The 27,338-nt window shown below is 40.3% G+C and overlaps 1 protein-coding gene across 1 annotated transcript in view; it reads left to right on the top strand.

Annotated features, from left to right (window-relative positions):
- CNST (consortin, connexin sorting protein) overlaps nucleotides 1-27,338 on the top strand; it is a 57,168-nt gene extending 29,830 nt beyond the window's left edge. The window contains exons 4-11 of the mRNA XM_090263300.1: nucleotides 2,295-2,325; nucleotides 4,133-4,219; nucleotides 4,677-4,791; nucleotides 6,296-6,317; nucleotides 6,480-6,576; nucleotides 12,184-13,076; nucleotides 21,939-22,074; nucleotides 24,811-27,338. Coding sequence (XP_090119426.1) covers nucleotides 2,295-2,325; nucleotides 4,133-4,219; nucleotides 4,677-4,791; nucleotides 6,296-6,317; nucleotides 6,480-6,576; nucleotides 12,184-13,076; nucleotides 21,939-22,074; nucleotides 24,811-25,016 — 1,587 coding nt within the window. The 3' untranslated portion in view covers nucleotides 25,017-27,338. The remainder of the gene's footprint in view (nucleotides 1-2,294; nucleotides 2,326-4,132; nucleotides 4,220-4,676; nucleotides 4,792-6,295; nucleotides 6,318-6,479; nucleotides 6,577-12,183; nucleotides 13,077-21,938; nucleotides 22,075-24,810) is intronic.

The raw sequence follows: 27,338 nt of genomic DNA, 5'->3' as shown, positions 1-27,338 counted from the left end.
GTGAATTCAGATGTGTATTAAGCATGATAACTAGGTTCTCACCGTCACTAATCCAGAGATGGCGTGTTAAAGTGAAGGCTAGGGATTAGCAAAGACGTACTGAGGCTTGCAGTACACGGGGATGTCAGGGCAGCAGAAGCCAGGGGGTGGCCCCTCCTCAGCCCAAGGCTACAACCCCCCAACCCCACCTCCCAAGGGAGACACAAGTCAGGGAGAGGTGAAACAACCTTTTTTTCCCCAGCAGTTCCCAGCACCCCACACTGTGCCTTTCACCTGGACTGATCAGTGCTTGACTGTTTGCCAAATTTTTGCCCTCTCCCCACACACATTTTTCATGGGAACACTTTTCCTGCACATTCAAATCCATTCAGCACATCTTGGCAGATCTGCTTCAAAATGACATCCAGAACCTGATCTCTTCTTTTCCCCTTCACTGCTGCTATCTCAGTACGAGACACCTCCGCCTCGCACCTGCATTCCTGCAGTGAGCCCCTCCCCGGAAACCTCTCTGCTTTCACTCTTACTTCCACGTAGTTTTCTCCTCTACACAGCGGTCGCTATGATCCAGATGAAGTGTAAGTCAGATCATGTTGCTCCTCTGCGCATAGCCCTCCGGTGGCTTCCCCTCTCATTCAGAGTAGAAGCCAGAATCCTTATCATGGCCTGCAAGACCCTGCATGATCAGGCTGTTACCTCTCAGACCTTCATTCCCAAAACTCCCCTTCTGGTTCCCTCCTTTCCAAGTGCTCTGGCCTCCGAGCACTTCCTCAGATATACCAGGGATGTTCCTACTTCAGGACCTTTGGTATCTCCTTTCTACCCTTTCTTGGGGGATGTGCTCCACCCAAACAAGGGGGTAAACCAAGGAGTAGGAAGATGTGAAACCTAGGCAGTTGGGGATGCTACCCAGCAGAGAGCTGAAGGGAATCTCCAGGTCAACAGAGATTCTAAGGGGACAGCTATGTACCAAGAAATGGAGGGTGATCAGTCCTATGTCGAGCAGACTGGAAGAATCTGACCTGATAAAACACAAGCAGAATCTTGAAAATCAATTGATCCTTTCTGAAGTCCTCAGAGTAGAAAATAAGTATGGATTCAAACTTTATAGAGTAAACTAAAAATTACAGAAAAGTAAAATCTATAGGGCTCATGGAAAAGTGTTATATCTATAGAATAAACTTTAAGTTGGGTGTATATTTTCCTTTAAAAGTATGCTGTTTCCACTGTGGAATTGGGAAAAGCCATTCCTCTCATCTAGTTTATAGGTTTGACAAATAGCTTATTGTTCTTTGCATTGGCAACTACCTGGAAAATGGAGATACTGATCTGTAAGTGGGGCACCTTTTTTTTTTAAACTACAGATTCAGTACAAGTCAGTGGAAACTTTCAATAGTGCAAAGTACTTATATGAAGTATTCTAAATATGACAACAGTCAGTTTGAGCAGATATTTCTCAAAAAATATTTTCTATTTTATGGTTCTGTTTATAAATGAAGTTCTAAATAAAAGATCTCAAAGTTTTTAGAATCAAAGAAGTTTTAAATTTAAAGGTGCCTTAGAATGAATCTGGTAAGTGATCAGCCTCAACGGCGACCAGATCCTGACTCTCAGGACCCTCCATCCGGTGCCCTTTATCCTGTGCAGATCATTGTACAAATTCCAAATGCCATTGCCCCGCTCTTGGCATGTGGCCCGGCCCTCTCTGTAATATCGAAACAGAACCAAAAGTCAGTGCCCCGTGAGGTGGTTTGTGAAATAGAAATGAAATGGATGGGGTTTTAAGGTCTCATATGATGTGACAAATATCAGCTTCTTAGTGGACAATAAACAAAGTCATTCTCTTACTCATGTTATAACTTTTTGAGCCTCTGTAGTATTTTCCTCATTGTTTAGAGTTCTTTCTTCTCAACTCAAATGAATCAGTGAAGTTTTCTTTGACTTGAAATAGAATAGGAAGAATGAGCGTGTGTAAAGACCAAAGGATGTCTCTTTGCTTTGCTTGATATGAGTGACTTCAGCAACGGGTCCTGTGCCTACCGTCAGATTTCTTCCAAACTGGTGAATGTAGTTTAAAAGTTTCTTTTTCTTTTCTTTTTTAAAAATTTATTGTTGTTCTATTACAGTTGCCCCATTTTCCCCCTGTTGCTCACCCCTGCCCCGCCCAGTCCATAAAAAGCTTTCTTAGTTTGATATTGAAGACTTTCAGAGTTTCAAGGTCTTGATTTCTTCCAAATTTGACTTTTCATCCAAATATTAATTTAATTTATTGTTTTTTTTTTATTTCTTTTTAACAGATAGCAGAGTCCTATTTCCAGGAGGAGGAGTGTATCCTTTTCTTAATTACAGGAAGAAATTCATAAAACTCTTAAAAAACTGTCCTTTTTAAAATCTGAGATTTACATATAATAAAATGTATAGATCTGTCATTTGCAATGGGTGAGCACCTCAGAAAGTGAAGTGTAGGGAATTTCTGTCACTCCAGAAAATTCTGTAGAACTAACCAAATTTGGCCTTCAATAAATGAGCCTTCACTTTACCAGAATCTAAATATTTGTGTGTTTAAGGAGCGGGAGAGCATATTGCTGAAAACTGTAATTTAAAAATCTATTGGGTTTTCATCCTTGTGAATTAAGCAGAAGTACAAGTCAACTAATATTCTTACAGTAAAGCCTGTATTGCACATGGTGGGTCTCACAACTGTCTTACATAGATGTGCAAAGGGAAGATTGAATTTTTCACTGAGAATAAACAATAAATATCAAGTGAGACCATATACTAACTTTTTTATAGGAAAGATTCTTCCCTCAGTTTTTCAATTTCCCTTTTAAAAACTTACTCTCCCTTTTGAGGGATGGCCCAACAAATACTCTCTAGAAAACATCTGTTTTTCCCCATTTGTGTGACTTTTTTCCCCTCCTAACCTTGTTGACTTTCACCACACCTTGAAGCAGATGGAGAGATAAGTAGTTACCACTCTGAATTCCATGGAGCAAGCGAGTGACATCTTCAGACAGTGGCTGTTTATTACTAAGTATGTAGAAAATCCAGTTCTGGTGGAAATGAAGCTAGAATGCCTTTTTTTAAAACCAAAGAAGAGTGATGTAGTGCAGCACTGACCAACATCATTATCTCTCAGCACTTCTTAGAAATGAAAATTCATGGGGCCTTAGAATCAGAATTTCCGGAGATCAGACCTGTGAGTCCGTTCTAGCAAGGTTTTCAGATAATTTTTATGTTCAGTCAAGGGAAGAATATTGGTATACTTTTAAGTCATGGGCATAGGAAAATGGAATTAATTGTCCCAGCTTCTCCCTGGCCTATTTTATGATCCCTGGCTTATCTTTAAGACTACAAATGAGAGAGAACCGAACCTCAGAGGGATCTTGGGAAGGCCAGAAAGCTGAACAGTGAGTGTTTTCTCTTCCTTCTTTCTGGGTCAACATTTAGAACATGGCCCAAAGGAAGGTAGACAGTTGGGCAATTTATCATGACCTCGTATGGTGCTAAATATGTCATACAGATGGAGCTGGCAGAAGTTTATAAGAAAATCTACAAAAAGGTGAAATCGCAGAATTACAATAATTATTGTGGCAAGTTAATTAAATTTTTACAAAAGATCCATATGATATGTGGCTCTGTCCTTGTTTGGGTTTGGTTTTGTGGGAGAAGAGCATTCAGTGAGAAATAAGTAAAGGATCAAGATGAGTTGAAATCAGAAACAGGCTGACAAGAGGGTAACAGCTGTTTTGACAGAAAGTAATTTAACATTTGTTTGTTTTTTTTTAAGGGAAACATTGCAGAATTCCATGGGGGTTCTGTTTCCAATTAAGTTATGTTTAATTGACTGCTAGAGATATATTAGCAAGCAGGCATTCCTTGAGCATTAAAGTTTCTGAGTTTCTGCTGTGCTATAGAATGGAACCCAAGTAGCTACTGCGTAATATGCTACATTAAAATGTACCTACTTCAAAACCAGGAAACTGTAAGATTTGTTTACATTTAAAAATACCTCAAGTCCTCTCATTTTTTTAGAATGCTTCAAATTTCTCAATTTACATAGGACATTATTCTTCAGCTATGGGATTAAATGTAAATAGTCTGGATTTCTATTTTCCTCAAGTTTTCTATTCAGATGAAAAAGCGATGAAATTCATTCAGCTTGAACGGCTGTATCATGAGCAATTGCTCGCAAATCTTTCTGCCATTCAAGAACAATGGGGTGAGTACAGACTAACACAGAATTTGGAATTATGTATCAGTAATCTAACAAATCTCTATCTTAAAAGTTAACATTTGGATTTTGCAAGTCAGGAAATAAATGCTTCTATCGTCAAGTTAATGTTGCAAAGAAAGTAGCATTTTTAACAGACGTCCTTGTCATTGTGAGAAGAATCTCTCTTTGTATTTTGTTCTTCATATCAATGCCAAGGAGAGAACCCTTCCAGCTGTTTGCATTTCTTCTGATCCCTTTGCATGTCCTGCTGGCTAATTTAGTCTCTGAGGTAATATTTACTTACATTGAAAAGTAATTATTTAGCTCTTTCTAACTGTGTTAACTTTGGGGTTGTTTGAGAAGATAATATTGCATGCTAATCTTTATCAGTGGTGCCAGTTAACTATTTTTTCCCCTCCTAAATATGATTTGTAATAGTCACTGACTATTATTTTAAATTTAGAAACGAAGTGGAAAACTGTACAACCACATACAGTTACGTCTCCAAGGAATTCAGAAAGGGGATTTAATGGTGAAGATTTTGAACGGCTTACTAAATTTTGCACAACACATCAAGAGTAAGTATTTCAGTATTTGGTTAGAATGAGCTTGGATTAGAATATTGAAGAACCGGTGTAGCACTGAATATTGGAAATACAAAATTCATTTCTTTATTTGTTTTGTTCATGTTTTCAGCTGGAGAAATTAAACAAGACAAAATAAAATGATTAGGTTCCTTCCTCAGCTTTTATCTGTTTCTTATACTGAGCTCAGTAAAAGGTCGACTTTACATTCAAAGTAACTTTTAATTAGAAAAGTTTAAATATAACTTCTAATTTTGGTCTCTGGTGAATTCAGACGGAAAAAAATGTGTATTGGGACTTTTTGTTACATAGTTATTTGCCAATGTTTATATGTTATAGTAAAAAACACATTTTAAAGAGTAATCTAATAATGGAAAGCAAATGAAGTATGGTATTTAAACAAAATACTGCAGAAGGAAAGTTACATTTACCAGATAATTTTAAATTGCTTGATTTGTATCAGGGTTGGACCTTTAAGACTAAATTATAGTAAAAATAAAGTACTAAAATATGTTTTTAATTCATATTTCAACACTTAGAATTCTGAAGGTGAGGAGCATAATAATGATTAAACTGCTACAGATCTGGGGTATAAAACATGAGTCCTTGATACAAAGGCCGAAAGTCTATCCTGTTGAATGTTAACATAGACATATTTGTCTATGCAACACCAGTCTAACCAAGATACAGAACAGTCCAGCCCCTCAGAAAGCCCCCAATGCGTGTACCAAGTCAGTACCCAACCCCCAAAGTAACCACTATCTGAGTTCTGTAACATTTTATTTGCCTTGTTCTGTAATTTCATATAAATGTAATCACGTAAATGGTAGATATTTGTAATTTGCTTCTTTTGTCCATCATTATCTCTGTTACATGTTATTGTGTGTAATGGTAATTTATTCTGTTTTATTCCTATGTGCATTCATTATATTACTGTAACAATTCTATTCTTAAAGGACATTTGGATTATCTGGTTTCTGAATATTACAGATAAAATGGCTATGAACATTTTTGTGCATGTCTTTGGTGGATATATACATTCTGTTAAATTGGATATTCCCTAAAATATAATATTTAAAAATATTAAAAAAAACTTTTTTATCTGTTTCCATGGATAATGCCAATAAAATTTTTTCTACTATAATCTATTTTAGATTATAATGACAAACTAAAATTCTAAGTATACATATATGTTAAACATTCTTTATATGTATAATTAGCAAAAGAATAAGTTTTATTTTCTGGACCTCAGCATTTGCAGTTTATTTGGGAGTTTTCAATAGTAATTAGCTTTCTGAGGAGATTAACACATGATATAGTTGCACTTTGAACTGTGTGACCCAGTGGTAATGTTTCAGTAGTGGAAATGTTCTGTGCTAATATTAGAATCCTGAGGAGCTGTAATTTTTTTTTTTTACAGCCATTTCAGTAGCATTTGTTTAGAAGCATATACTGCTGTAGTATTTTTTTAATTCCTTTTTCTCCTTTTTTTCTACAGTCCTGTCTTATCCAAACATAAGGTAAGGGATTGTTTCTTTGAAAGTATTTGCAGGGAAATTGTTAAGTGTGTGATGTCTATAGTATGAACTCTTTTAGAAAACAAACCTTTCTCAAATTATTTTCACCTTCTAATTTAATGTCATAGTTTCTACCCCGATTTTTTTTTTTTTTTTAACTTTTAGATAGCAGCTGTAGAGAAGTCCCTGGGAAGGAAATGCATTACGCAGTTAATTGCATCTGAAGATCCAAAGGAAAGGGGACCTACAGCCAAAGAGCCGGGTATGTTTTGAAGTTAAAGAGGACTGTAAAACATACCTGCCTCTTACAATATTTTATAAATGTTATATCTGAAGTGCTGTATTTTGTTATTTTTGCACATACCTTTCCTAGATAAACAGCAAAGTGAGATTTTTTTTTAATATTACATAACTCTATGTTTAGATTTCTAGTAGTAGAAATTATTAAATCTAAATTCTTATTAAGAATATAACATTATTTCCATGTTTTCAGCAGGTGGCTTTATGTGTCTTAACACAACATGACAAGACTGTACAAAAAATGCTCTGAAATAGAATAGGTTTTAGTGTATTTAGACATTGTTTTCTTTTTAAAAAACCAACATTTATTATATGGACTTGACCAGAAATTTGTTCTGTATATCTCTTTAAAAGCTCTTTATCTTGATAATTTATCCATGGGAATTGATTCCCTTCCCTTTTATGTTGACTAACATATGGGGTACTTTAATTTACATATGTATATTTCTAAAGCATTTATGATATGTTCTCTACCACTTTGTGTCTTATGGCAACAGTTGAAGATTTTTAGAAACTATTTTTTACAATAATAATGTGTGCTCATTATAAAAACTTTAGAAAATAAAGATAAATAAATATAGTTTAGGGTGTTTATTTTTCCTGATGTGTGATTTTAGGGCTGATTTGTATTCTCAGGATTTATGTTCCTGAGCCCTGGGATAAACCAAAGCAGCATCAGGTATTTTTAACTGAGTTGCCTCGGAGATAAAATAATGGTGATGATGCCTGCAATTTAATTCTCCTCTTTCTTTTTATAAAGTCCTTTCCCCACCCCGTAAATTTTCCTTTATCTCCTTTATTTTTATGAGGCAAATTTAGGATATTGCTTTAGGCCAGCCCTCTTATATTCCATCCTTCTCATCTCCTCTGGTCCAGTCATTTTTATACTGGGAAGCACCATAAAACGAGCTCCATAAAAATCTTAAAAGAGAGGAAAAGTCACAAAATGGCCACCTGGTTTGGGCATGGAGGTGGCTCCGTGTCCCGCACCCCAGGAAGAGTGCTGTGACAGGCTGATGAATTAAATGCGACACTTGGTCCTGGGTGCCTGCCCGGCACCAGCTTGGCCCCAGTGGCGGCTTGGCCTCTGCTGTGCGATGTGTTTCAGTTGGGAAAACTGAGACACCCCATGTCAGTTACTTGCTTGATGCTTTGATCACAACTAAAACCTGGGTCTTCTGATTTCTAATTAATATGCAGCATGCTTCTCACTGATAACCATCTTACGGGGAGCGTGTGCACTAAATCCTGGGGCAAGAAATCTTGCCAAGACTGATAAAACAACATCTTTTAAAGAAAGATGTCAAATCTCCCAGAATTAGTCTCCTCAGTTTGGTTGTTCTGTGAATAAATACATAGGGATGTAAGAATAAGAGAAAGAGAAATATGAAAATATGACTGTAAATGATTTGAATTCAATACATCGTTTGTTTTGCTTTATAGTCCCCGTTTCTAATAATGTAAGGCATGTAGTACAATCTAGACTTTCCCTTGTCTTTCTTTCTACACTTCTTGATCCTAAGCCGCTTATATAATATGTAATGTGTTATTTTTTTGTGTGGTGGTTAAAGCCTGTTTCTGGAGCCCAAACTTATCTGGTTTGAATTCTCTCTCCACCACTTAAAGCTGTGTGATCTTAGGCAAGTTTCTTAACTTTTCTGAGCTTCCATTTCCACAGTTCCGAAATTAATTGCACTTACCTGTTAGGGTTTTTGTGAGGATTAGATTAATAATTTCATGTTCAGAGTTTAGAACAGCACCAGGCCCAAAGTAAGAGTTTAATATGCTCTCACTGCTTGCATGACTTCTCTTCCTCCTCCTCATGTTGTCCCTTCCCCCCCGTCCTAGCATTCGATAGGTGTTCTCTACATATTAATCTCCCTTATGAAAGTCTTCCAGTAATTTACATAGTATTTTATATTTCATCCATCCCTCTTAACAGCCAGTATAAGCTAGGCTGAATCATTTGAAAAAACTCAAGGAAGCTAAGTGTCATATGCAGGAACAGGACTAATTGGAACTCAAAGCCAAACCCTAGTTTTCTGAACCTGAAGTCCATACATTCTTAATTCATATTTTTATTTATTCTTAAGCAATATTTTATATGTAAAAGTACTATGTTACATACATGACAAGAAATGATAACAAACTGAAGGCCTAGGAACCTAATACCCAACTAAGGACTAAATTATTGTCAGTTCTGTGCTAACTACCTTTGTGTCCCCTGCTTTCACCTCACCCCTGATGTAACCATTAGCCTGAGTTCTATATCATTTTTCCCATTTTTATAGACTTTATTGACATACAATTTCCATGCACTAAAATATTCCCATTTTAAGCGTGTAGTTTGAAGAGCTTTTAGAAATGTATGCACTCACAGAAGCACTATCCCCATCAAGATAAGAACATACATATTCAGCCCCCAGTAGCCAGTCCCTCCCACCTCCAGTCCCAGGCAACCCAGTGCTTTTCTGTCATGGATGACTTTTTCTCTGTTTCAGAATTTAATACAAATCGGATTGCTCAGCATATGTTTTTGATAGTCATCCATAGTGTGGTATATATCATTAGTTCACTCCTTTTCATTGCTGAGTAGTAGTCCTTCCTTTTTTTTTACTATACCACAAATTTGTCTATCCATTTACCTGTTGATAGACATTTGGGTTCTTTCCAATTTAGGGATATCATGAATAAAACTGCTAGGCAGTCACTTTGTGGATGTATGTTTTTATTTCTCTAGGTAAATAATTGAATAAAATTGCTGGGTCATAAGGAAGATACATGTTTAACTCTATGAGAAATGGCCAAACAGTTCTTCAGTGTGGTTGTACCATTTTGTACCCACCAGCAGTATATGAGAATTTCAGTCGTTCCACATCCTTGCTGACATTTAATGTTGTCAGTCTTTTCTATTCTAGTCATTTTAGTGGATAGGAAATGATATGTCATTGTGGTTTTAACTTACTTTCCCCTGATGACTGGGTATGTACATTTTTTATTTTGAGTTAACCTCTGTAGAAGATATACTAATTTATACTACTATTAACATTTTAGACTCAGTTTAAAGTTTTTAAGCCTAAAATAAATATTTACTGTGAAAATTCCCTTTTTAAGCCTGATACCCCTCAAATGTTTATACTTAATGTTAATTAATGAGACATTCATAAAGTATAAGAAATGTGTTAATTCATGAATGCTGTAGCCCCATATCATGAAATGGGGGGGGGGGTATTTTCCCCTAAAGAGAATATGGGGGAGAGGCAATGAAAAAATAACCCAAAGGCATGTCCACTTCTCTAGAGCATGTATAGTCTAACTTCTCATCTTAGAACTACCTCTTTAATTCATTGTTTATTAAGTATCTATTATGCACTTGGCTCTTATTCCATTTTTATTTCATCGGAGTAGGGGGGTTTGTTTGTTTGTGTGAAGTTAATGCAATAGGGGGCAGGAAACTTACCTCATTACATTTTGGTGTTCAGAAGAGCTAAGTAACAGAAATCCGTGTTAATACTAACAGAAGCATTAACAAGAATAAGTTTTATATTATAGTACATATTGAAAAATCAGAAAATATTTTTTGGTTAAACACAGTGGATCAAACATGTACCCCCACTTTTTCCTGGAATGCCATTAAAACAGTAGAAAGGGATTCTAAAAGGGCCAAAACCCACAGGACAAAACTGGCAAGGAAACAGCAGCAGATGTGACATTCAGAAGAATTTGGAAGCTGGACAGCAGATGGCTGGGTGGCACCCAGCTCAACACTCCAAAGGAAGCTGAACGCTGTGTGTCCACAGGGAAAGTGTTGGTTCCTGCCTGGGGAAGTCTGGGAACTGGAAGCACAGGGGGAACCACTAAAGTCAAGGATGTAGGGCTGGACTGGAAACAGGAGGCTGGGCTGAAAGACTATTCAAGAAGCATGGAGACCTTTCTGTTCCCTCTCTACTAAGCAGGAGGCTGAAGGTTTATTTTTTTAGAGAACATGAAACAGGCCTTGTGGACTCAGGCCTCAAGCACAACCCCAGGAAGGGGTGTTAGAGAGAAAATGGGGGTTGAATGCAAAGCTTATGGATTGAGCAGTGAGGCCTTTGGCCTATTTTCTGCATTTAGCATTTTGAGCTGTGGCCACTGAATTTCTTTTTTCCTCTCTGGAAAACTAGCCACGAGTCTAGGAGATTAGAACCCCCAGCCTCTCTCTGCCCCACAGCGAGAACTACTCACAGAGAAGGCTCGCCTTTAACCACAGAGCTGCCTGTTGCCTTGTTTAGGAAAACCTCAACTAGAAAAGATGGAGACCAAATCAGATAGACAGACCAAAAGAAACTCAGGAAACAAAATGCAGAGAACAGATGAAAACTTTAAAAATCACTGATCATCACAGAGATTAGAGGAAATATTGTACATGTGAAAACAAGAGTAAGAGGCTCTTTCCTAGAAAAGGAACATTCAGAGAATTAGAGAAATGTTCATAGAAATTAAAAAGTGTGCTGGCCAATATAAAAATTTAATTAAAAGAATTGAAGGATGAAATTGAGGCAGTGTCCCAAAAAGCTGATCCAAAGACAAAGAAGTGAAGAGTGTGACAGAAAGGTCTAGATGATCAGTCCATAGGTCCCATTTTAAAGGGAGAGAACAAAAAAGGGAAGAGGACAATTTATCAAAAGTAATACAAGAAAACTTCCCAGAATTGGAGGTCACGAGTTTCCAGATTGAAAGTCCCACCAGGTATCCAACACAAAAAATGAAAAACTTGATGAAGTTTCAAGACACCAGATATAAAGGAAAGCATCTAAATCTTCCAGGAAGAAAATGTAGGTTACAAGGGGTTGGTATTCAGAATGCTCAATAAACTTGACATTCCTCCTGGAAGCTAGACACAATACAGGAGCACCTTCCAAACTCTTAGAGAAAATGTTTTCTGACCTAGAAAGCCTTACCGAAGTTTTAGGGCTGAAGGAATAAAGACTTTCAGGTGTGAAGGATCCTAAAAAGTTTACCTGCCACGCAGCTTGTCTTAGGAAATGTTCCACTAAGAGAAAATAAACCAAGAGGAAGACCTGGGATCCAGAAAGCAAGGCTTCGGACATTGAACCCAAGGGGATTCCTGGGATCACCGGGAAGGGCAGTTCCAGGACAACACCTGTGTGTCCTGGAGGGCAGCTGTGGGTCAGGGACTCTCAAAAAGGACATGTTTTAAAGCCGGTGGATTACCTGTTGGCATATGTGCCTTTGCTGCCCATCTGTCAAGAGTTTAGAGATACAGAAATTGAGGGTTTTTTCTCAATGAAGTAATGAGTCGGTTATTTACACCAAGGAAAACGAAGTGTAAATGAGAAAGAACAGTGTCTCAGTATACAGTGTGGGTCAGTGTGAGTAAGGTTAACAAAGCCACAGGAAGGTAAACGTTTGAATATTGACTTGTAATGGGAAGCTACAGGCGGAGAAATCATACCTCCGTTCAGAGGCTTACAGTATTGTGTCGCTCGCGTTCTCTGTATGTCCTTGCTCTTCCCTCGCGTACAGAGTGTTCTGAATCTTAAAGCCACTTGTTTTCCTTCGTCTTCAGAGAGTGAGCGTTGCCCTGGCATGGAACCAAGCACAGGGAGCCAGCCCGAAGGAGAGACCCCAGGGAGCGGCCCCTGCTGCCGTCAGACGGCGGGACAGGCAGAGCCCCCGAGCCTCGCTGCAACTGCAGGGAGGGACCACACCGCGGAGCCACTCGGCCGCACGGAGGCCACCCGGGAGCTCCACGCCCAGCCCTCAGAGACAGCCGGGAGCCGTGCTGGGCCACACTCCCCCGAGAACGCTTGCGAGGGTGACAGCCGCTGGCCGCCGGCTCAGACAGACGCCTGCCAAGATGTGGCCGGAATAGAGGGCGCCGCTGAAGACCCGGCGGGGTTACTCTCCGGAGAGTCGGAGACTGGGCCGTTGCTTTTACCAGGAGACTCGGACCATATACCTCCTGCTTTGTTTTCCGAGGGCAAACACTCACAGACGCAAAGAAAGGAGCTCCGTCTGCCCCTGGAAGATGCTCCCGAGGCGGTGCCCTCGGACCAGCCTGAGCACAGCGAACTGAATGAGCTGCAGCCCCCGGGCCCCGCGGGCAGCGATGGAAAGTCCGCCCAGGGGCAGGCGGGCACAGAGGGCCCCCAGGGCGTTCCCTGCGAAAGTACCCAAGTGTCTGCCCTGAGTCCGGCGCCTTCAGGGGTGTGTATGGCCCCAGAGGGAAAGGGAGATCAGGGCGACCAAGTCAGTAAAGAAACAGAAGACTATCTGAACAGCCTTATAGAAGGATGCTTCAAAGAGACTGAAGATTCTCTTTCATGTGAAGAGGAAGACTCGGACCTCCTTCAAGACCTTTCCCCTGATGAAGCGTCTTACAGCCTCCAGGAGGACCTGCCACCCGATGAGAGCTACCTTTCTCTCGATGATCTTGCAAAAAGGATAGAGATTGCAGAGGTAAGTCTGAGATCTGACATGTAAGTACTGTGAAAAGTAGAAGGCAATTTTTAAAAGCCGAATGTGCTACATAGTGCCTAGTTTTTTGTAAGTTTCCCCTGGTCTCAAACATGAGGGAGAAATTTAATGGATGAATCATTAAGCATTTTATTTATTTTAGTCATGATGTTTACACTCCAGCAACTTAAATTGCATGCCTCCAGATATTAGCATTATGAACATCAGTTTTTATGTCATTTTTTTTCTGTGTCTTTTCTCTGGTAGTCCTAGGAGTTACGATCAAGATAAGATGAGTCACTTTCTTCTAAGGAAATCTCATTTTTCTTCTCATACAACTAGAAGATAAAATAGAATATATACTCTCTGTTTCTTCCTCTTATTATATTTTTAATTCTTTGAAACAGTATTAACAGAATGAAGGACACATTTTTAAATACAGTAAGACTAGGAGATACTGGATGGATGTTTAAGCCCTTAAATTGGATGCTGTGAGTGTTCTCTTTCTTACAGCATTAATTTATAAGCTCTAGATTTGAACAAACAGTACTTATCCACTTGGCTAAGACACATTATCAATCAAAGTTTTAAAGTTTCTCTAAACAGCAATGAGACTAATCAAAACCAAGGAAGAAAATAAAGAGCTGGAAGAGAGGATCAAGATGGCCATTCTCCTTTGTTTGGTAATAAAGTATTTAAAGTTCGGGGGCAGGGTGGGCGGGGATCCTTCTCGAAGGGTCTTCCGTCAGGTGCTGGGGACACAGTGAGGGATCCAATGAAGTTCCTGGCCTCTGGGAGATCTGCTGCCACATCTCACTAGTTTTCCTGGCACTGTTTTTGAAACAGTTTTCATGCTTCCATACTTTTGTGAATACAGGATACAGAATGTAATTTCTTAATAACTGAGTATTGTCGTGAATAGTATTGTTCATGCCTTCAAGAACCATGGTGGCTCATGAGCCCACCTTCCTCGCCGCGCTGGGCCACCCCAGAGAGTCCTCTGCTCTCTCCCCAAACCTCATCTCTCCGGTGGTCAGTGACGCTGCCCCTCACAGGTTTCCTGACTGCTTGTCACTCTTTCTCCCACTGTGGTCACGATAGAACGCAATGGTATGTTCTTTCTTTGCTGGTTTTTCCCCCTTTTTCTTGCTTCTTTGCTTTCCTTTTCTTGCCACTTCTACATTGCCCAGCTCTGGCTTCAGGTGGAACTTGGCTTTGATACCCAGCCCCAAACCCAGTGGAAGTGTTTGTTGTGTGTTTTTTTTTTGAACAATTAGATTCATCCCATAAAATGAAATAATTTACACAAAATATCACAGAGAACGAAAAAGGTCTAGACTAATTGAATTCACTGTTATAGAGACATGTGTAAAAGAAATTCTCCAGGTTCGGGAAGCTTTTATGAATACAGGAATAATTTTGCTAAGTAAAATGACAGCTTCATCCCTGAAACAGTGCTGTTCTTGTGTCTAAAAGAGCATGACACTGTCATCAAAATGTAACCTCCACATCCAGACTGTTTTTAAAAAGCATCAAAAACATTTATACTCTTAAATTCTTTTAAAAGTTTATCATGTGTGCAGTGTCAGCGAGTTACTGAGATTCACTCATTTATTCTCTCATTCCGTACTTTTTATGTAACTTCTATGTGAGTACCGCCGCATTGCAGGTGCAGCGATTAGAAGTTTAGATAAGGAAACCACATGTATGAAGCCCATAGTCTAACAGCTATCAGACTCCAGGTCTTACCTGTTTACTGAATTTGAGTTTCCCAGTTTGGGGGAAAAGATTAAATCTCATCACAATATCCATAAGATATCTTAATGTCAGAACCCAAACGCCCTTTACTGAGGAACCTGGTAATGCTAATAAATCATCAACTTGCTTTGTTCTGGAGACCGGAAGGGTTGCGTTATCTTCTTTTTAAATCTCTCTGCTGTCCTTAGCATCAAAATGTGAGAGGGAAATGTGGTGCACAAATTCAAGGTGCCCTGTGCTCTGCTCCCACGCTGCTACTTCAGATCCATTCAGCTTTTAATACATTGTTACATGGTGGGGTGGGTGGGTGAAGGAGTCATTTTGTTTTCCGAATAAATGGCACTCAGATATTGGGTAAATTTACTAAACTTAACCTATTAACTTTGAAAATAATGATATTCACAGCTTTGTGTGCAGACTTTAACACCATGACTTGCCATATGAAAATAAATCATTTTCTTCATTAACATATATGTGTGCAATCTATTTGCAGAGATGTCATATGTTCAGAAAACTACATTAAATGTTTCAGATTCAAGTAATTTTAATTATTTGAAATAATTCAAAACATAATAGTCAAAGAAGGAGCCATTTTGCCACTGCTTGGTTCTTTAGAAAGCTTGTAATTTGAAAGAGGGCAAAATATGTTCCCTGCCTTCGGTCCAGATTGGCGGTATTCGCTGAGACATCTCAAGCCTGCCTGTTGCACAGAATGCAAACTAGGGGAGGACATAACCTAAAGCTTCCTGATGGGGAGAAAGGTGACACGCCAGAATTGCTCTTGGTAATTGAAGTGACTTCTGTGGCGTCCATCAGTGTCTCTTGGCTAGGCCACTGGGGTCAGGGAAGTTAAGTGACATTAAGACTAGTCACTGCGGGATACCCTTACCACATTAGGATGGGAGGCTTGGCCTAAGCAGCAGTGTTTTCTGAAATCACGCAGGCAGCTGTTCTGTGGATCTCGGACGAAGGGGGGTCTTAGAAACAGTAACCATGGCTGCTCGGCCCAGACTGGCTCTTCGGAGGGAGCAGGAGTCCAGCTTCCCCACAACAGAGGAAAGACAGTGGGCAGTCTTCCGTTTACATAAGAGGGGTCATGGAAAATATTTGACCCAGGATTTTTGTACATATCTATAAAGAGCCCCAGAGGATAACCCACAGATTTCCTATCTCTTCTTTGTGCCAGATGGTTTCATCTTTGCCTTTCCCCTTTATCCTGCCTTCTAAATGTTCTAATTAATTAATTCTTCTCTGGATTGGCATGTCTCTTGCACTTAGCTCCTTTTCTTTTCCTTTGTAGTCATTCTGTTAATTTACATCTTTACTGCCTCTTCCTGGACTTTTGCAGCAGCTACCTAGTTTTTCCATTTCTTGTATCATCTTCTCCCCTTCCAAATGGTCTTACATTAGCACCGTATAAACTGGGGTTCTCAAGCATATACCCAAAGGCGCCAGTCAGGTAGTAAATGTAAATGAAATGACTTGGCTGTAGAGCAATAAGGAGAAGGTCCCCACGCCTTGTTAGAGGTACTCAGCTTTATAAAACACAGATGAAACCTGAGGGTCTGGGTCTAACACATACACTGTCGGCCTAATCTTCTACTAAAAAACATTTTCTGCCTTGTCTGTCTCTTGCTGTGAGTCCCTTTGGCCCCAGCATAAAGGCTGTACCGCATGGCTTGGTGTTCAGGACTTGGTAACCTGGCCCACCCTACCTTTCCAGTGTCACCTCTGCTGTTCCTTTGTCCTCCGCCTGTATGTACTCTAGTCAGGTTGGCCTCCTCGCAGCTCCCAGGTACACCCCGCGTACTGCCCCCTCTGACCTTCACCTTCTGTGTTACTCGGCTCAGGAGTGATGAACCCCCTCTGCATACACTTACTTCCTCCCAGCCCTCAAGATCTAGGTCACGCCTTTCCAGCCCGTGGAGCGCCAGGTACAGCGCAGGGTTCATGGTCAGTACTCAGCGAGTGCTGACTGCTGCCGCCATTCCTGGATCGCTGAGGTCCCTGGTGTTTATTCTTTTCACGCTGCTCCTCTGAACTTCAGAACTTCAGGTGAGGGAGTGGCCTAAGCATCATCCCTCTCTGGTTAAATCTTTTGGCCATTCAGCATTGACAGACTTCATCGTCATTTGCTTCTTCCTCTTCCGCAGTGTGTGGCCAGCACCGTCATGTTCCTTCTGGAGGGTGGCGTTCCTCCACGGAGCTCCTCCCCAGCTCCCCCTGTGACTGGTTGTATGTATTTGTCATAGTAGTAACTACGATATCAATCCACTTTCAGATTAACTGAGTGACACAAAAAACCTTTCATCTCACCGTCATCTCCCCCATGTCTCTGTATCAATGGATTTAGCCATTATTTTAAGTATCTTTCAGCTGAGGTGATGTGTGAGGTATAAATCTGTTACTAGAGGTATGCAGTACTTAGAAAAGACAAAAGAAACATGTTAGGTTTAATATATTATATAACAGATGATACTAAACAAGGTTTTTTATTAAACTTATTTGGGTAGCATTGGTTAATAGGATTATGTCAGTTTCAAAGTGCACAATATTATATCCTCTGTATATGGCATTGTGTGCTCATCACCCAAAATGTAATCTTGCATCACCACATATTTGACCCTTTTTACCCTCTTCTAACTCCCCCTTCTCCCTTCCCCTCTGGTAACCACCATGCTGTTTTCTACGTCCGTGAGTTTTTTGTTTGTTTATTCTGTTATTTATTGTTTTCGGTGTATGTCCCACATAGGAGTGAAAGCATCTGATTCTTGTCCTTTTCTGTCACAAATGCACTGTTGCCATGTGTGACCACATGCCTGGGTCTTGAAAGTATGTATCATGCTGAGTAAACTAAGTCAGACAGAATAAACAAAATGTTAATAGTCATAGCAAACAGGATCTTCCTCACATTAGGAAAATGACAAGAGGTTTAATCTTGAGTTTGTATTCAACCTTTGCCAGTAGCTGGTGCTACAAGGTTAAGCATGTTATTTACGTGTTTTAAGCTTGGCGTCTTCATCCGGAAAATGGGGCTGATAATGCCTATGTAAGAGAGTCATAAAGATTAAATATGACATATTATGTAAATATCTTTACATAAAGCATACAGAGTAACTAAATTATAGGTCTTAGGTAGAGCCCATATTTATAGGTATTAATATAGAGCCCATCCCACTTGTTCCTTGGTTGAAGAACAATAGTGGTAAATTTGACACGTGCTTCCACAGTGAGATTGATGATACTTAAACTGTTTGTAATATGCTAACATGACTTACGAATGTTATGTCTCAAGTTAGTTGGAAACCAAATGGGTGTTCATGTTCAAAAAAATATTTTTAAGATTTTATTTGTCTATTTTTAGAGAGAGGGGAAGGGAGGGAGAAAAAGGAGAGAAACATTGATGTGCAAGAGACACATTGATTGTTGTCTCTGGCACACCCCCAACTGGGGACCTGGCCTACAACCAAAGTCTGTGCCCTGACCAGCAACCTCTTGGTTTGCAGGCCAGCGCTCAATCCACTGAGCCACACCAACCAGGACCTGGTTCAAAATTTACCAGCCTTGAGGTTCTGGATTGAATAAAGCCTACGTCATTAAAAGAAATTATTTGGTATCTTTTTCTTTTTTTTTTTTTTTTAATCTTCTGAGGAGGCAAGTCTAACTAACATCAAGACCTCTGAATGTTTACTTTGTCACAATAGGATTTATAGTGCCCATAGAATTGCAAAATAATTTTGTTTTTACAACCAGTTCTTTCTTAAAATGCTATTTTAGATGACCATCGCTGTCTGAGGGGAAGTACAGAATAATTACGTGTTTGCAAATACGGAGGACTAGGCCAGATGCATGTTCTGCTGTTGTTGAATTTTGCACGTATTCATGGAGTGCCACCAAAAACAATTACGTTAATTACAGTTTAAAATTCTTTTAGTGCACAGTGCAAGGGCTTGGTATATTTTGTTTGGGGAGCAAAGAAATTGAGTAATTGAAGTGGAAAACCAAATTCAGTTTTTAAAGCTTTCTATTTTCTGAGATATAAAAAAATCTAACCTTTTCATATCAATATTTTCAAGTAGTTTGGTGGAGATACATTTCTCTGTGCCCTAAATCAACTTCTCACCCTAGTTAGAAAATACTGTGACTCTATCGAGACTTACTTCCCTTCTACCATAGAATTAAGAAAAACTCTCTCAAAGGCATTTCTTAAACTCTTTATGTTTGACTGCCTTGGGGTGGTAAGTAGAATTTCTGCCCTTGAGGTGGGTTCTAAGACCTCTGCCCAAAGCTCTTGCCGGAACAGAAAGGCCCACATCCACCTGTCTTCCAAGAGTTTCCCTGGCCTTCATCTCCGGTACCTAAGTTGACAGCACCGTCCCTGTTCCAGATCTGTAGCCTGCAGGGCCAGAGGGCAGTTAGAGAAGAAACAGAGAAACCTAGAGAAGGTACCGGAGCAGGACTGAAAGGGAGGAATGGAAAAGAGCACATTGCACTTCAGACAATGGCGTAGGCCCTGCTGAAACTACTGGTTTGTTACTTTATTTGTTTTTTGCTTGTTTGTTTTGTTTTAAAACAGCTGGTGTTGTTGGGAGAGAAAAAGGGGGTGGAAATGTAGCGTGTGGTTAGATTCGTAGCCAAGAATTAAGGGTTAGTGGGGGAGAGTGTCAGAATGTTAGCCCATCCCACCCAAGTACAATTTCTCTCTTCTACTTCTTCCCTCCTTCAAACAGTTGCCAAAGTTCATTGCCTCCCATAGTAAATGCGGGGGGGGGGGCACTTGGGAAGGCTTGTATCCCTTAACTGCGTGACATTCAGAGCCAGACACCCCAGATGAGGCCAAGCAGGAGCCAAGGGCAGGGCCCCCCAGCGGCTGCTACAGGACCCGCTTGCGGGTCTTGGAAGCACGTTCTGTGTCTTCCCAGACGATTTCCAAAGTTTTTCTCATTCTTTCAACATCCATTTGTTCATATTTGCAATGTCTTCTAACTTATGACTTGGGTCTGTGTCTTGAATTTACAGATTCAAAGTTCGTATCACAAAGATACACAGTTAACAGTCACGCCACTCTGGGGCTCATTCTCGGATTCTGTATTCCAAGTAGTTAAAGCAACTTGAAAATGCCTGTGATGTGTAATTCACTGTTGGTAAATGTACAACTTTATTTAATGGAGAAAATAGTGCATTAAAACGTTGTTTTTCTTTACAGTTACTAAAAATAAAAGTATCACCTATAGTTAATCATGTATCAGTTGAATTAATTTTGATTTCCCATCTCTTGCTCTTAAGGAAGTGATAAGGACTGCTCTCCCTTTCGGTTTGGGCAGGGTGCTTGTAAAATCATTTTTCTTTGCTGTGTGAAGGAGCCCTTTCATGTTGTTGCTTTCTAAAGCAATTTGTGAAAGGCTGTTTGTTTCTTTGCGTATTTGTTCTTACCATTGTAATGTCACCAAAGTACTTTAGTTTTCTCAGAAGAAGGACATCATCTGAAATACACATTTTCTATAAAAAGAATAAATTGCTAACATTGATTTTTTTTTTTTTTTGAGATAATGGTCTCTATAGACCCATGTTCAGGAAATCCCTGTAGAAGACCATATTGAGTTATTCGGCCCTAAAAGCCTTGAGTTATAAAAAGAACTAATAGACTCTGTAATATTTATGCATTGCACATTATCAGAGGTGGCTGGCCGGGCCTGGGGATCATATTAGGTGTTTTGTGCCATTGACACTACCAGCAGTGCTCAGCTTACAGGGACCTGACACCAGCAGGGCACTGACATCTGCAGTGTTAGGCCCACAATGCCCACCTGTGTCATCACCTGTAGCCTGTCCCAGGTCACTCACAGGTCAGCTTCCATGACTCAGCCTGCGGCTTCTCGGCCTGGCTCCACCAGGGACCCTCGTCTTGTTCTCCCCACACCGTGGAGTCTTGTCACTCCCAAATGGCAAGGGGTTTTGTTTCCTTCTGTCTTTGTTCATCACTAAGGGGCGGGGTGGAGGCAGGAGAGAGGTGTCCCAAGTGAAAGCCGGAAGGAAGCAGAAAGCGGCAGAGGTGGGGGACTGAAGCGATATTAGACAGCAAAATAGTAGATTTTTTAGGCTTTTTGGTCTGTTGCAACTGCTCATTTCTGCCGCTGTAGCCCAAAAGCAGCTATACACAATATGTAGATGAATGGGTTTGGCTTTGTTCCGACTAAATTTTATGAAATTAAAATAGGCAGAGGGCCTTTGGCCTCCCAACCATAGTTTGCCAGCCTGTGCGTACTACAAAGTCCTACGTCCCTAGTAGACTGGCTCTTTGAGAGATTCTGGAAGGGAAGTCCTTAAAACACCTTGAGCAGTCGTGCACCCTTTAGTAAATGTATCGTTTCTCAGAGGAACTGAGGACAACACTGATTTTGCTGTTAAAAGTTGGCACCAACCCTAGCTGGTGTGGCTCAGTGGATTGAGTGCTGACCTGCAAACCAAAGGGTCACAGGTTCAATTCTGGTCAGGGCACATGCCTGGATTGTGGGCCAGGTCCCATTGCGGGGCGTGCGAGAGGCAGCCCATCAATTTTTCTCTCCCTCTCTTTCTCCCTTCCAACTCCTCTGTCTCTGAAAATAAATAAAACCTTTTATTTTAAAAAGTTAGTATCGAATATATTTTAAGTTTCGCATGTTTATTTCTTTCAAATTGTTGATGAATGACAAAAGCAATGGTAGATTATCAGCCTCTGTTAAAAAGCAAAACCCAGCACTAACAATTAGGCAAAGAGGGGTCGTCAGTGAGGGCTTCTCAGACCCCTTCACAGGGAAATGGAGCTGCCAAGCAAGGCCGTTAAAGGAGGCCTGGTCTCCAGTCCCCTGCCCCTGTCACAGCACTGGGCCTTGGAGTCAGTCAGGGCTTCAGAAAAGCAGCTTTAGGTGTGTGTTTGGCCATCATCTACATAGAAGTGAAAGTACTATTCTCTTAGATTTTGATGGTTGCGATTTTTAATAGGAACAAAATAAACCTATAGTAGAAATTTGAATACCCATCGAACTGAATTAGACTCGTTACCATTACATGTAAAATACCACTGCTGTTTCCCACCATAACTTAAATGCTTCTTATCATCTCGGCCAGGTTGCTCCCGCTGAAGGACTGGTCTCTATATTAAAGAAGAGGAATGATGCTGTCGGAGGCCACCCTGCCCAGATGCAGCAGAAACCGTCTAAGAGAAGAGTGCGCTTCCAGGAAATAGACGATCACTTAGATCCAGGTAAGTGAGCGAACTGCCCAGCGCCGGGTCTAACACAGGGCTGACTCCGCGCGTTTGCTCACGAATGAATTCTTGTACGATGAGAGGTATCAGAATCTGTAAAAGAACATGTAGATGTAGGTTTGTTTGTTTGTTTTAACCTTCTATAAAGAAACAGAGAATTGAACTATCATCATTTCTTAAATAATTCCTATGCCGTTTGTTTGCTCAGATAAATCAGCACGTTGCAAAATTCAGCCCATGGCCTTCCTACCCCACAGACAGCCCTCAACTTTCAGAACTCATTTCCGTTTCCTTGTTTAGGGTTTTGTTTTGCGTTTGTTTGTTTGTTTGTTTGTTTGAGTGAGTCTGCTATTTTTGTCTTCTTTTCAGCAGCAGTTAATACTCCTGTTTTGTATGTGGGGGAAATATTTATAGATCACGAGCATATTCTCTTCGGTGATTTCTTGACTCCAGAGAAGGAAGTGTCCCCTCAGGGCAGCAGTGTAACCCTGTGCTGTTGTTGGGTTCCTCCTGGGCCGGGGCCTGAGGCGGTTGCTAGGTTTCCCTGAAGCCCAGGTGAACAGGAATGAGCGGAAATAGAGCCAGAAACCTGTCAGCAGGCTTCTCGCGGGTACAGATCAACAGTGGAAGCACGTAGGTACGCTTTCTAAGGAGGACACGAAGTGATGGAGGCTTCTACATTTTTACAGTTACAAAGCCGGTAGGAAACAACCCGCTCCCGCCCTTCAGGTTACCTCGGCACCTTGATGAATTCTTGGTTTGCACTAAGGGGCCCTGACCCATCGCTCACCAGGAGGAACCCTGGTTTAGAACTGACAGTCCTGTTTCACCTAGTGGCCGTCTGATCTTAAACTAAGCCACTTACGTTGCGCCCAGGAGCCGCGTGGCTTCCACTTTGGACAGTGCAGCTCTAAACATTGTTGCGGCGCATACAGATGAGACAAAATGGGTGTTTTTGAGTAAACTTTATGTAAATTTTGTATGTAACTATATGATTATGAAGGGAAATGTGGAAACAAATATAGATTATTAACATAGATAAGGCGACGGTAGGGATTTGTGCCAAAAGAGGAAAAGGTGGTGAAAATATTAAATGGACAAAAAACACACAAGACTGATATGATCAGATTCATTTATATAAAAATATCTGCATATATACATATAAACTATTTAATCTGTTTAACTATTAAAATCTCTTACACTATAAATTTGTAAGTCACAGAACAATATGATAAGGGAATCTTATTCATGTGCAAGTCCTGAAACTATTGTATTTGATCAGCAGGGATACACACCCAGACTAGCCGGGTTTGCCTCAGAGGCAGGAGGAGAATGTGACGGGGGTAACAGGAAATGGGAGCGTTCCTTAGACTTAGAGTTGGGTTTGCATTGTCACAGGAATAATATGTTCACGTATTACTGTAAAATCTTCTGAAAGTAACATACGCTAATGATGAGAAAACTCAGACAGTAATTAAGTAAAAAAGTGTAAGTTCTTCAGTCCGCCCTCGAGGGTTCCTCAAGTATTGATTGAAGTTTCTTATCCTTTAGAGACACATTCTGTATATATCTGAGCATATGTATGTACAAACACGTTGACACAACATGTGTATTTTTAACTCAAATGGGTTCATATGTACTATTAATGTCACCTTTTAATTTAACTGTCAATCCCCGACAACTTCTTATGAGAGAACACATGAATTCACTTCGTTCTGTGAAACAATTGCATAGTATTTCATCGTGTGAATGTTCTGTAATAATCTAACTCCTCTGTTGTAACCGGGATAAGTAAGTTACTCTCAGCCTTTTGTTATAACAAACGTCGTTTCAGAACGTGCTTGGAAAGATGACCTTGTGTCGGGCGAATCTGTAGGCTGGTTCCTGAAAGTGGGTTTGCTGGGCTCGGTGACAGGTACCAGCTGACCTGAGGCGGCCCTGGCTCACACCTGTCCTCCCACACTGCGTTCAGTTAACGCTCTCTTTCACTCTCAGAAGTGTTCCAGTCTGGAGGATAAGTTAATTTAAAATTTTCACAGATACCACTAAATTACCTTCCAGGAAGGTTTGGTATACCTTCACTGTGCTGACCATAAAACTTTTTAGTCTTCCTCCAGTATTTGTTAATTGTTTCAGTCTGGAATCATTAAGACTTTCTTATACTTCTTCAATACAGAAAACTGAAATGGACATTTTTATTAGAAACAAACCTGCCAGAGTTATTAAACAAAATAAAAAGAAATCACTGTACCAGCTTAAACTTCACTATTCCACTAAATAACAAGAATGAAATTGAATATTATTAAGATGCAAGAGTGATCACACCCAAAGTTATTTTTTCCTGTTTAATATCAATTTGACTTTGCTTTAAGGTGGTTCTGTGATGTGAACTCCAAAGATACTGTAGCAGTGAGGTTTTAATTTATATTCTAAAATCATGCTATTAAAGAAGTATTGCCCTTTCTCCTTATTTTATGGAAGTGATCATATTCCACGATAAATGAGCTGGTTTTCAATTGAGCACTGACAGACTCCATGAGCGCATGTCTTTGTGGTCACGAGTAAGTAGGTCCTTGCAGAGCCATAAGGTGCCCTGGCTCTCTGTCATGACACCTGTCCCTGGAGGACTAATCTTGAGACGCACAGCTATCTTCATCAGTGAGAAGACGGGGGCTCCTCAGGTTTCCCTTCTGCATCAGTTTAACCGTACTCACTCTGTTCTCACGTCTGCAGATGAGGTCGGAGGCAGTTCCTGTATTCTACTGATCCTGCTGTGTATAGCCACGGTTTTCCTTAGCGTTGGAGGGACTGCACTATACTGCACTTTTGGTGACATGGAGTCGCCTGTCTGTACGGACTTCGCAGACAACGTGGACTTCTATTACACTAAGTTTCTCCAGGGAATGGCGGGACTGAAACATTGGGTCTACCTCTCCTAGCAGCACTCCAGAGGGCCCGGCGTGCTGGCAGTGAGAATCAGTGGGAAACTCGCTCCACAGCCTTTATTTTAGGAGTTGTGTGATGTGCGTCCCCTCCCCGCAGCGAGGACCCGCGGACATCCGAGCAGCAACTCTAGCTGGCGGTCCAGAGGGACTCAGCATCGTCCTCATAGTCAAGCCGAGGTTGAGCTGAGCGCTGTGGATGGAAGGAATGATCTTTGGAGAGCGTGTCCGTCTCCTCCTCGCTGCTTCCTGGTGTCATGAGCTGCACTGAGCAGAACTAAGCAGGGCAGTGTGGGAGCCGCACCATTTTTAGCTTTCTTTTCAAGCTAACAGTTAAAGGACACGTTTGGTTTACATTTGTTGGTCCAAGGACATTGCTTCCAGCCATCATGCAATAAGTTTGTGTGTGATCAAAAGGAGTTGCCTGTGGTTCGATGTCTTTTTTAATTAACCTTGAGAGCTATGTAATTTAGGCTTCATGCATTGTTTCCAGATTCTGTTCCCTATTTGTGAACTGGTTGTGTGTGAGTGCGTGCGTGCGTGTGTGCGTGCATGTGTGTTTCAGACGGTTAGCCCTAAGCGAATACCCAACACAAAATAACAAAAATTATCTTTATTCTTTTACCTTGACTATAGATGTGCAGGCACAAATCTTTAAAGACTGTTTAACTGTGGAACAAGTGAGTTGTAGAATTCTTGGCTGTGAAATGAGAAACTGTGACAGGTCTGCAGCAGTTGACTTGATTAGCCGGAAATCAATCACAGGCCTAGAGGTAAAATGAACGCGCTCTCTGAGCCTCAGACAACCATCGTAATCACGGACTTAGTGCTTCCTGAAGAATGATGGATACTGGGGTCAATTCAGAAGCACTTATTGAGCACTTATTATGGTCTGAGAATCTTGAGAACTAAAATACAGAGGTCAAGAAGATATTAGTTCCTGTTCTAGGTATTTCATTCTGGCCTTATGTTAAAAAAAAAAAAAAAAACTTTGGCAAATGAAATTAAATCACCATATATAATTCCGTATTAACAGACCATGCATTCAGATGTTTGAGTGTGCATTCATATCACGGGCTTGATTTAGACCTTTTATGGGGTCATTAGTGAAAACTCAATCATGTCTTAAATAAGCAAATGTCTGATTTTTATTTAAATCTGTCAGTTAAGTGGCATTTCCTTTTCTAAGGTCTAACATTTAGGAAGCCTTAATTTGGCCTTTTATATCATCGGCAGCATTTTAAAAGAAATAAAATACATAAATTTTAATTTTTTAGCAAGTGATCATTATTTCATGTTTTTCTGTCAGGATCATTTGAGAAAAAAGGGAGAAATGACTTCCTAGTTGTTACTGGCTGGTACAGTGCCTCCCTTTGTGTTTCTGCTTATTTATTTAGATTATATGAAATTGAAAGGGCTTTTTCTATTTGTTCAGAGTGTGTTGTTGAGCATGCATTTGGTTATCCCAATGTACATATTTAATTACTATGTACTTAGCATTTTGATTTTCTGTAAGTTCAGGTCCTCATGTTTTTAGGCTTGTTTATTTTTAAATTGATGTTTTATTTTCACTCATAAAACTATGACTTGTTTCATGTCACCATAAACTGTAATATTTTCAAGAATTATAGATCAAAGATATTTATTTAGGAGTGTACAAGATACTGAGATTTAGATTCCATATACTTAAGGCTGATTTTATTAGAAGATTATTTTAATGTTCTATTGTAAATTTTAAGAGTTTGTATTCAAAGTGTATGTAAAATATGTAAATGTCGACGGTACTATCTTCTGTGGTTCTATAAAGGACATTCACAGAGTCTGCTGTGAGGGGCAACCCCGTCGTAGACAACCTCTTCTGTTTTACCCTCTTGATTTCTAGTTAAGGGAATTTGGTGAGTCAGATTTCTGCTGGTTTTATGTCAAGATAAATCAAAACTTCCCTCCTGTTCTCCCCTTTTTAGGTCACTATCAAAGTCCTGAGTAAACTGTAGTGTTGTATTTGCCTAGAGGCCACCAGAACCACTACTTCTGACCCCAAAGGTTTCCCTTGACACTGCGCAGAAAGGACTGAGGTTACGTTGGTCCTGGGGGCCCGGGTGAGGGTCAGAAGAACCACATGCATCCTCAGCACTTCCAGGGAGGCGAGGTGAGTTCAGGAGCATATTGATACTTCGACTTCCAATAGGCATGAGAATCCCAACTAGAAAAGTTAGGGCAACACTTTTAAAATGTAATATTTATTGCATGAATTGGGATAAATTCCCTCTGGTGATGAAAGAATTGTTATCTCACACATTAAAAATTCATCCAGCTTTA

Source organism: Furipterus horrens, unplaced genomic scaffold (assembly GCF_987537825.1).
Source record: "Furipterus horrens unplaced genomic scaffold, mFurHor1.1.pri manual_scaffold_15, whole genome shotgun sequence".
NCBI classification, from domain to species: Eukaryota; Metazoa; Chordata; class Mammalia; order Chiroptera; family Furipteridae; genus Furipterus; species Furipterus horrens.
This window is presented reverse-complemented; position numbering and strand designations above follow the sequence as displayed.